The following is an 11977-nucleotide window of genomic DNA, read 5'->3' as shown; positions in this document are numbered from 1 at the left end:
ATGGTAATCTTTATTATTAACAGCGCCACCACTAGCCAACTATTGACAAAATCATCCAGGCATCCCATGTTTCGATTCTTGGACCCTGGATTTCGTGCTATTCGCCGCGACAACACGGTGAGGCTGAGAGGTTGGCTTTGGGCCTAGAGAGAGTGGAAGTGAAATCTTAAAGATCGTTTTAAGATGGTCTTCGAATCTCTGGTTGTGGATTTACTAAATCGATTTTTAGGTCCATATGTTGAGAACCTAAACAAGAATAGCTTGAAACTTGGTATATGGAGTGGTAAGTAATTCGGTTGATGTTTTCTGAAATTAAAAGTGGGTGGATTTTCCAAAACACAAATTTCCAAGCAAGGTCATTATACTACTGTGTACGGACGTGCACACATGTGAGTGCCTGACTGAGTTTTTCTAATACTAAACCAAGCTAGGCCTAGGTAGGAATATCCTTCTAGGCCTAATAGGCCTAAGTCTATTTTAAGAATGCCAGTTTTGTGGTTTTACTCTGCTGTGCCACTAACTGAATCTTATTCTCAGTTGACCAGCCTACAATACAAGTGGTATTTAACTATGATATATGTGCTCGACATATTTCTCATGATAAAGAATTAAATTAATAATAATTTAATTATGAACTGTATGTAACATTTTTTAAAGTTTATTTTATGTGTACAATTATCATATACTTTCATTGATTAATACCTACTGAACCATGACAATGTTTTTCCTAAATTCTGCTAAAATCAATTTTTCTTTGATTACAAAAACAATAATCAGTTGTTAGGTTAGACAATAATCAGATTAATCCTATTAACATAAACATCCTATTATATTGTATGCAACAACAGATTTTCACAAATCCGTCCATTCACTGATTTTAATTAAAACCAGTGTGAACTTGTTAACCTTTATTGCACACTCATCTCATTTTAGTAAATTGAGAAATTGTTCATAGTTTTTATAATTTGATGTGGATAGTTGATGTTTACAGTTAATATTTAAATGGTAACTGACCTTCTATGTGTCTGTTATGTACACCATATGCCCTTTAATTAAATGTGATATACTGTAAATTATATGCAAATGACCTTATTATAGTTTTTTAAATAATTTTTAGACCAAAGGTCAAAGTATTTTATTAGTACTATACATTTATACAAATATAGGTATTTTATACTTGATTTATATCCTGTTATTTAATATAGATTTAAAAGTAAAACCAACTGCTCTTTGGTGTAAAGCTCTGTCTACACTATCAAACTAGTTTTTGTCACATTAAGTTTGATAGTGAAGACTATGGAGAAATATATGTATATATATACAGAGCGCAAGTAATGCAAAACAATAACTTCAGCATCCTGTTAACTGTTTCCTCAAATCAAATCAACATTTATCTCTTTCAAATTAAACCATTTTTTAACACAGAATGAAAAATCAAAGTAATAGTTAAATAGGTTACGTAAATTATAATAAATGAAAGAGGCAAAAACAATCAATCAATTGGAAATTCCAACTGAAATCTAAAACAAATAAATTGTCTAAATCTTTGATTTAATGAAATCATCCAGAAATTATTATATCATTCTGTTCTATAGTACTACAGTACTAAATTATATAGTAAAGCACGAACAAATTGATTGTTTTGTCTGACGTCTATAGTATATTCAGTGTGATAATAATGATCATATCAGACGGACCCATGACCTCATTCATTGCAAATTGGTTGAGTGAATAAATAAGTGTTATCTGATCAACTTATAATAACTTTACTGTACCTGGTTATGTATCCGAAATACTGAGGTGTTTTCGAATTAATATTCGCTTTAAGCATGAAGGTATAACGTAAGTACCTCCATGGTTTACTAAACTTATGTTCTGAATATTGCAGAAGCTCCATTACTGTATGTGTTTGTGAAATTAGCTAACTTGATTATTAACTATTTGATACAATAGTATTCATTTAAAGATTTAGCCTATTAAATACTTTTTTGTTTGAATTATTTGACATGGGAGTAATTGTTTTTCAATTTTTCTGTACAGAAAAAAAAGAAACAATTTTGAGAATTCCTAAACCTTTCAAAAGATTAGCAATGGGAGTCACAATATAGTGATCCGTTTTATTATTAAATAATCACTTTGTGAATCAAAAAGAAACTCTCTGTTGACTTGATTAGTATGCATGATTTGTTCTACTACAAGACTACGTTTATTTGTAATTTGAAATGAAATAACACTATTGCCCGATATCAATCAACAAACTACTAAAAGGAAAAACTCTTATAATTATTACATGACCACAGAGAATTTGTCGTATTTGAGCATCCTCATCCATTGTGTGTATGCATTGCGATGTTAAAACTCCTTGATGAGAATGAGATACTGTACTACTAGCAATTATTGTTGATCCAAGCTCAGTCTTACTCCTAGTCAATATTGCTAGGTACTGCATCTGATATTGAAATAGCATGGTGCAGCAGATGGTATATGTTTGAACAACACTACTTTGTAATAAAATTAATATCCACTACTTTAAACTCAACAATAGTGAATTTATAGCTCCTTTGATTTAAACTCCTCTCTTTCCTTTTCTGGTCTGCAAATAATTTTATAATTATAAAGTTGCATCAATCATTGTACCTTCCAAATTTCTGGAGGTACTGTAGGCCTGTTGTATGTATTTATTATGAACCTTTAATGAGTCACAAGAAGAGGAAATGTTACAAGGACCCTACAATGTATATTGAACGGTAAAACCATTAAAACTAACAGAATGCACCAAAGATAAGAAAATATAATTACAAGGGAAGGGAGAGAGGATTCTGGTACTGTACAGTGCATTTCACGATGAGACACAATTACAAAGCAATGAAGTCATTAAACTTCAGCACACATTCACAAACCAATTATCATTGATAAGTCTCTCACCAGTGCCATAAACTGAAATTAGAATCTTCTAATCATATCAGGGATACTTTATCACAACATAGATTGGTTTTAGTAGCATTAGCATTTACAAGTTGTAGGAGATACAAGTTGTAGGAGGTGCTACCATGGAGTGCAATAAAAACGAGGCACTCCTCCCTGTTCTAATCAACATTTGTGTACAGAAAAGGGAACAATACCTTTATGAACCTGTTCCCTCACATGTTAAGACAATTACCCCTGAGTACCCTCTTAATTTTCTTGGGCATTGCACTTAATCTCATTTGAAATGAAATACAATATTATCCATAGATAAGTTCATAATGTAATTATCTCTCTCTTGTATTGAGTGATCATGTTTAATTAAACATTATATCATGGAATAGATTGTAATTACTTTCTGTCTAATTTTTCTCATCGTTAGAATATTGCTAAACATCCATGCAACAAGCAAAATCAAAGACTATTTAAAAAAAATATCTTATAAAGTAAAATTGAATAAATTAATTTAAAAAAAATCAAGACTGATGTACTAATTATTACTACTCATTTGAGGATGGAGAACATCTTTATATTATTTTAGTTACATAAATAATGTTAGTACTGTGCTCAGTTTTCTGATTGAGAATTTCAAATTGTTTTTCTTTTACACTACAGGAGATGCAGTGTTGGAGAATCTAGTGATCAAAGATGGCGCATTGGTAATTACCTTATTTTAAATGATTAATAATACTAAAATAGTATTAAGTATCTTTTACCTTGAATTCCTTCCATTATTTATATGTACTGTATGTTTTGTAGATAGTTACCTCATTGTAAATGTATGTGTACTAATGTAAAGTCTCTTGCGCTTTATAAATGTTATTTATTATTATTATTATTAAATTAGATAGTTCTCTTTGAATTATTTGTATTTTTATATTGTTAATGTTTCTCTACTGAACTACTTTAGAAATCAATGCTTTAGCACTGAAAGTGTCAATCATTATAAAGACAGAATAAATAAGTTTCATACAGTACATGCTGTACCATAGTGCACAAGCCCATAGCATGTTGTTGGCATGTCTTATTATTAGACAGACCTGTTTGGTGAATTTTTTGTATAATTATTATGGCAATTTTAATTTGTGTTATTTTTATTTCTAGGATGAGTTGGAACTGCCGTTTCAGATCAAAGCAGGAACCTTGGAAAAGTTAACCCTTAAAATACCATGGAAGAACCTATACACTTCACAAGTTGTTGCTAAAATTGATGGGCTATATTTACTAATTGTTCCTAAACAAGGTAAATTATTAGTTACCTCAGGTAGTTATTGTGCATGCTGTTATTTCCTTAAAACCCAACCCACACAACATCAACAGCATTTGAACTTGTAAACATACAGTACTGTAGATCGAACAATTTCATAATTGTCACTACAAAAAATATCACTTTCTATCATCAATTTAGCAACCTTTGCAGGTAAAAGTTTACTACAAAACAATAACATTGTGAAGGTATAGTATATTAATTTAGCACCATAAAAACTAAATACTTCTTAAGCAACAGTACTAAGATTAAGAATATGCTTTAATATTGATGGCATTAAATTTTAATTGATGTCGCCAGTAAGTTATTTTATAGCACACACAGTGTAATTCAATTCAATCCAAGGTTGTATTCAGTATAGCATGTCATTAATTTTTTAAATTTTATTTTATCCACGTTATTAAAACACTGGAGGCCATTTTTCACTTCAAATCTTGTTAATAATTACCCTGATTGATATAGGCCTACTACAGCCTGTGTTATTTGTTCTTGAATGTAACTTGACCTTTGGTTGCCACTGTAACAGTTTGTATTGTAATTACTGCCAAAATAAAACTCAACATCAACATTTTGAATTATGCAAACAAAATTTACAATCAAGAGTCCTTAACAAATACTATATTCATATTGGGCTGCCGAGCTAGATGATGATGTTAATTGTTTTATAGAGGGACCACTTAGATCCCTTCTTTTCTGACACCATGTTTATGATTAGCAGCATATATTTTGTCTGTGCCTGTTCTTGTAAAATTTTAAGTTATCGAAATCAAACTCCTCTTGTTGATGAGGTAAAGTAAACCGCCGTTAAGATAATAATAATAATCTTTTTCCTCAAAATCTTTATTACAGTATGATTGTACAATTTTACATTTTTGGAACAATACATACCATCTTGTAAGATATCAAATTTAATCATTATTAGTACTCTAAAAAAAGTATACTATTGAAAGACCATTCAATAGTGCGTACTATTGCACGCCATGTAAACGCCATCCAATCAAATGGCAGGAATTTATTTAGGTGTTACATAAACAGTAATAATACATAGTATGATATGATTTTTACAACTTGTTCAATTTTACATTTTTTGAATAAACTGTATACATAGCATCTGGTGAGATGTCAATATAATCATTATTTGCAATCAGAAAACTCAGCAAATGATGCAATGAGGATTGTAAATGATTGTCTAGGGAATACATGGGTGGTAATCGTACACTTAAACTGTGCATATTGATGAGTATCCTTATGTAAGCATTTCTTGTTGGACAGTTTTCGTTTAGCTGATTTCCCAATTTATTTTATCACTTTATTAAGTTTTCACCTAGAGAACCTTCATCTAAAAAAAAATATATGTATGTTAAAATAAATAAATTTTTCCCATCACTCAGTACTGATTTCTTCCAGCTCTAGGTTAGATATTATATTTGGGTAGATACAGTATTAAAATACTTAGTAATTACACTTGTAAAGTCAGTAAATATTAAGGGGTTCACTCAGATAGGAGGTATGTAGTTTTCCTATTATAAGCATGATTGGTAAATATGGGCACTAACCCTAAATTTGAAATAATTCTCTTACCAAAAAAAGCATGCAGGTGGTGGCACCTTGCAGGTGGTTGCCACACCTCTTATAGTAGTAAAACCTAATTCATCATCATTAGCATAGGTTGTGTTCAAGAGAGGTGATTTTTTTAAATAATCATCTTGTGAAGATGACTTGAGGTTGATATTTATATTGTTTTGTGATATTAGTACAATGTATTTTATTTAATTTACTAAAGATCTTGAGCTGACAATCAAGGGGAAATGTTTAAAACTAAAATGATATATTTATTCTACAGGGAGCTATGATGCCGAAAAAGACAAGAAGAGTCAACGTGATGCTAAACAAAAAGCTTTGGAGAAAGTTGAACAAGCCAAAGAACAAGAAAACAAACCACAGGAACCAGATAACAAATCTGATACATTTGCTGAAAAATTAGCCACTCAGATTATTAAGAATCTACAGGTTGAAGTGCAGAATATACACATACGATATGAAGACACGATCACCAACCCACAAGCACCATTCTCTGCTGGTGTTTCTCTTCACAATTTGTCATTTGAGGTATTGTATTCATTGGTCAATCTTTGGGGGTAAATTCAAAGGGATATGTACTACTAGAGAATCTATGAGTGCACTATTGATCCTATAGTAACCATGCATACTGCTCTCTAGGATCTATTATTTTTATTTAATTCTTTTTTATTGTTTTTAGACCACAAATGAAGACTGGAAAGCATGTATTTTAGACCAGGCGGTGAAAATGGTATACAAGGTAAATTACATATTCATTTATTCAAATTTATGCATATTTGATAGATCATAACATTTTATGGGACGACAAGTCATTGTTATTTTAATGTGTTGACAAATTTATTTTATTGATCACTGATAATTGCATTTCATTCTTTCTGTAATTTATTTATTCATCACTGTTTTATTATTGATCTATTTACCTTCAGGACATCATGCAAAACTGATTGATTTTACAAAAGAAGTTAAATGGTTTTTAAAACCTTTATATGTGAAATAAATATTTTATTCACTATAAAGAAATATACTATTGCTAATTATTTATTTATTATATATCAGTTGGCGAAGGAGATTCAGTTTGAATTTTGCAAACAAACTGCCATTTTTATTATTTTAGTATTTTGTGATGCTTGTTTGTTTTGTCTTTGGAAATCTTTTTTGAAAATAAAAAAATTTAATATTAAAATAAAAACATTTGCCTGCAAAACTCAACCATCATTGTACAAGGTTACCTCACAGAAATGCATGAAAATTAAATGAGCATATTATTATATAATTCAATATTTTTAAATAAATTGTTGAAAAAAAAGACTTGATCTGATAATGAAAATTTCAATGAAAATAAAATAAGAAAAAAACTTAATCAAAACGTTAAAGCTTGGGTTCCATAAAATCGCTACACCGTTGCTACAGCGTTTCCATTAAAATCGCTACACGCGCAGATGTTGCCGACGCAATTGGGAAGGCTCCCCGATTCATCTCAGTCAAATCGGCAAAGTTTAACCATGTTCAACTTTGCCGATTTTGTCGGCGATGAATCGTATACACGTACCAAAGAATATTTAGCACTCGTGTACTAGATCCCCGATAAATTCTAGCGTTTCCATAGAATCACTACGCTCTGTCAAGTAGCAATTTTATGGAGACCAGTCTTAAAGCAAAACAGCCAAGCAAAACAGCCAGAAAGAAATGGCAAACTTTCAGACAACACTATTCCTTTGTCAGGGCTTTATATAGTATTTTCTATATTTGCTTTAGCTTGTGAAGTTGGATTGTTTAGCCTTGTATCTCAACAGCAACACTCGTCTGTTTGGCTCAATGTCAAAGGATCAATGTTTAGTAAGTAATCTTGTAATTTTTCTATAAAATAATTAAAATATTACTTTTTTTTGCATGCTTCACCATTAATAAAATCAATTACAATAAATGTTAAACAGAGCAGAAAGAAACACAGATTTATATCCATGGTTGGCCAACTTATGAACTTATGTAATTGATTAAGTAGGCCGAGGCCATTTATAACAATCTTTTGAATTCATTTAGTGATAATAAAGTACATAATAAAATACAAAAAAGCTATTACAATCGTGCCATTTTGTAAAATAAATAAATCAAAACATTTATTTTTTCAGATGTCTCTAAAATCTTCCATTGCTTCGCCTGGCCACGTGGATCCTGATTTTCAATATGGTAAAAACATTGAAACATTTACATTTAAAGCCAATGATGATTATATTTTATTAGTTAATCCCAAATAATATTTAGTATTTTTTTCTAATTCAGTATTGATAGAATTTTCTGTTAAACTACATTTTGAGACCTTCTTTATATTATGTGTCTATCCCTTTATTCTAAATTTAGTTATTGAACCCATCTCATCTGAAGCACAGTTAAAGATAAACCCCAAGCCTGGTAGTGACCTTTCAACTCCAAAGGCTTGGATGAACCTAGTTGTTATGAGTATTGATCTGACACTGAGACAGCAACAGGTAAGAAGCACACTTAATCAATAGCCACATTTTGCGATGATCAAGGACATGAGGGGACGTTAAAATATGCTTCCTTACTTAATCCCTCGACATGGTTTTGCTGACGTATAAGACCTAAATTATGCAGTATATATATGTTCCTATTATCAACTATTTACTTAAGTTAACAAATGAAGAATTAGTTTCGTTTATTATGCTTATATCTCATTACTACACACATGGCATGAATGTTGATTTTTGTTTTAGTATCACAACCTAATACAACTGCTGGATTCCTTTGAGAGAATGGTACGCAATGAGCCATACAGAAAATATCGCCCTCGAGCTATTTGTCATGGCCATACTAAGTTGTGGTAAGATTTCAATTCAATTTTTTTTTCTATTCCATATCACCCATATTGCCAATATCATCCATACCACCCCATGCCTACCACACCCATTATCACTCAATATCGCCTCCACCACTTATACAGTATTTACTCCAGCCATTAAAACCTTGTATAAGAATGATCAATTACTTCCTAAGTAACCACACACGTCATGCCTGTTGGAAATTTGCATTCATTTACAGGTGGAAGTATGCACAAACTAGCATTTTGGAGGAGAACGTACGACGACGTCACAAGATGTGGTCATGGGACCATATAAAGAAACATCGAGATCTCTGTCGGGGATACAAAGAAGTTTATGGAAAGAAGCTAGCAACATCTAAACCTTCAAAGGAGCTTCTAGCTAATCTTCAGGTTGGTGTGTTCCTCAGTTCATGAACTTAAGCTCTGTTTACACTATCAAAAAAAAAATGTGATGTGCTTATACAGTATATGGTAGTGATATGCTTAAATATGGTAGTGACATGACATCATCATGTCACTACCATGTTTAAGCATATCACTACCATATTTAGGCACATCACACTTTTTTGTCAAACTAGTTTGATAGTGCAGACAGAGCTTAACATTTTTTATATGTACAGTAGTTATGCAACTACTAATAAGACTCGTTTAGTGGTCACTTTTACATCTTATTGTGAAAGCACTATTAAAAAGCAAGAAATATTGTGTGCTAAGTATTTAAAGTTAAATAAAATATGTTTGATTAGATTTATTTGATATTGTAAGCTGAAACTTACTTCCTAAAATAGATTTAGATACAGCTGACCAATACTGGACTCTTTAAAAACTGGAAACTCCACTAAAAAAAATTTGTTTTCAGATCCAGTAGGCCCAAAATTCTTTTTTACCATTAACATACTTGCAAATTAATTTGTTTGGAATGAAATATCATATTTGTTTAACAGTCATACGAGGACGCTTTGGATGTGTTTAACTTGACACTGTGCAGACAACAGGCAGAGTTACAATATAGAAGAAAGAAAAAGAAGAAGGAAAAAGAGAAGAAGAACGCAGGATGGTTTGGTGGTTTCTTTGGTGGCGGAAAGAAAGAAAAAGAGGACGATAGTTTAGAACTAAATGAGGTTGCAGGTAGGAATTTTGAGTTTCTTAAAGCCTGTTTTCCTGTCGACGTTAAGTTACGTTGAGTTGCGTTGAGTTGACATATTCAACGATTTAACGTTGAAAATCGTTAAAATCTTAAATCGTTAAAGTTGAACCAAGTTCAAATTTAACGATTACGATCGTTAAAACTGACCAATCAAATGGTCCACAAATTACGTCATTGCAGTTTGTGAAAAAATAGGTACGCGCTGACAATTCTTGAATGTTTACAACGTGACGATGTTTTTCACCTTTTTTGTACACTTTTAAGGTATGATATTTAAAAAAAACAAGTGCAAGTTAAATTAAATTATAATATTAAACCAATTAAATTTAATGTTTGTCTTTAGTGTAAGCCTAGATTAAGATATCAACGAAAGTATGTCCTAGGCTGGGTTTAAGCATCAAAACCCGTAACTTTTTCAATTTTCACGCGGTCCCGGCTGCGCATGGCCGGCCTTAGTTTTGCAACACTTCACGTCCGCGTGTTCCAGCAACGCTCGAGAGAACCAAGAAACTATGAACGATCGCGTAAAAATGTGTAAATATTAGCGGTCCGACTCGATCATCGTCATCGCTATTTTATTTTCAACTTTAACGATTTTAAACTCAACGCAACTCAACGTATTTCAACGTTGACAGGAAAACAGGCTTTATTGAGCAATCGAGGTCAATTAAAATACTGTACATAAATATCAAAATAAAACTTAAATAATATAAACATTTGCACAAAGAAACAGACCTTGATCACAAGGAAACAGACCTTGATCACAAAGAAACAGACCTTGATCACAAGGAAACAGACCTTGATCACAAGGAAACAGACCTTGATCACAAGGAAACAGACCTTGATCACAAAGAAACAGACCTTGATCACAAGGAAACAGACCTTGATCACAAGGAAACAGACCTTGATCACAAGGAAACAGACCTTGATCACAAGGAAACAGACCTTGATCACAAGGAAACAGACCTTGATCACAAGGAAACAGACCTTGATCACAAGGAAACAGACCTTGATCACAAGGATACAGACCTTGATCACAAGGAAACAGACCTTGATCACAAGGAAACAGACCTTGATCACAAGGAAACAGACCTTGATCACAAGGAAACAGACCTTGATCACAAGGAAACAGACCTTGATCACAAGGAAACAGACCTTGATCACAAGGAAACAGACCTTGATCACAAGGAAACAGCCTTGATCACAAGGAAACAGACCTTGATCACAAGGAAACAGACCTTGATCACAAGGATAGCCACAGGAGAAGTCTCCTTATTTCCACTTGGATCCTTTGCACAAACATTCATTAGGTTCAAAATTATTACACATTTAAAATACAACTTATTTCCTCTGTCTGAATGACAAATTGATTTTCATTATGCTCAAACAGAATTCAAAGCAATTGGTACAGTTGCCTAGCAATCTGTAATTGCAAAATCCTTAATTCAAACCCAAGACTGTTTATATAAAAGATTCATCTAGTTCCAATAAATATATTTTTAATGCAAATGTTTTTTTATTGTGAAGGAAAATGAAATAAACTTCACACAACATCTGGTGAATTTACCAAGGCCATTGTCAGCAATAACAATACGTTGAGAAAGTGTGAAGACAACGCACAAAACGTTTCTTTCATTTTCCCTTTACATTTGGATTCAAATTTATTTTTTGATCCGTTTTTATGATTACAGAAAGGGTACAGAATGCCATGACATCTGACGACAAGGCTAAACTGTATGAAGCTATTGGCTACACAGAAGAAATTCCAGTTTCAGAATTTCCAAAAGAGGTAAATATAGTAGCGATATTCCCAAATATGGTAGTGATCATAATCATCATATCCATATATATGCACATTACATTTTTTTGTCGCATAAAGTTTGATAGTTTCAAGGCTGTGACCTTAACACCAAAGGTGCATACTGCCTATAATTAGCTGCAGTATATATTTACAATAAGCATTTGTACATTTAAACATGGATTTCATGGATAAAAAAGTGAAATTATAACTCTGTTTGTTTCACAGTATGTTGGTATTCTACTGAACTTTCATTTAATCCAAACCTCTGTCAAACTTGTGGATAATACAGGCAATAGCGACTCTAATGTTCTTGGTGTGGAAATATCTGACTTGAAAGCAGGTATAAGCCAAAGGCCAGCTGCTGATGCCATAAGGTAT

General features: G+C 32.0%; 1 protein-coding gene across 4 annotated transcripts in view; it reads left to right on the top strand.

Annotated features, from left to right (window-relative positions):
- The first annotated feature begins 129 nt into the window (after nt 1–129).
- The window catches only part of LOC140041095 (intermembrane lipid transfer protein VPS13A-like), a 55829-nt gene continuing 43981 nt past the window's right edge, over nt 130–11977 (top strand). For all 4 annotated transcript variants that reach the window (XM_072087487.1, XM_072087485.1, XM_072087484.1 and 1 more), the window contains exons 1-13: nt 130–283; nt 3580–3623; nt 4069–4207; nt 6075–6340; nt 6492–6551; nt 7568–7648; nt 7942–7999; nt 8171–8298; nt 8545–8651; nt 8870–9041; nt 9596–9779; nt 11490–11587; nt 11825–11973. In XM_072087487.1, coding sequence (XP_071943588.1) covers nt 184–283; nt 3580–3623; nt 4069–4207; nt 6075–6340; nt 6492–6551; nt 7568–7648; nt 7942–7999; nt 8171–8298; nt 8545–8651; nt 8870–9041; nt 9596–9779; nt 11490–11587; nt 11825–11973 — 1586 coding nt within the window. In that variant the 5' untranslated portion in view covers nt 130–183. The remainder of the gene's footprint in view (nt 284–3579; nt 3624–4068; nt 4208–6074; nt 6341–6491; nt 6552–7567; nt 7649–7941; nt 8000–8170; nt 8299–8544; nt 8652–8869; nt 9042–9595; nt 9780–11489; nt 11588–11824; nt 11974–11977) is intronic.

Source organism: Antedon mediterranea, chromosome 2 (genome assembly GCF_964355755.1).
Source record: "Antedon mediterranea chromosome 2, ecAntMedi1.1, whole genome shotgun sequence".
Taxonomy (NCBI): Eukaryota; Metazoa; Echinodermata; class Crinoidea; order Comatulida; family Antedonidae; genus Antedon; species Antedon mediterranea.
This window is presented reverse-complemented; position numbering and strand designations above follow the sequence as displayed.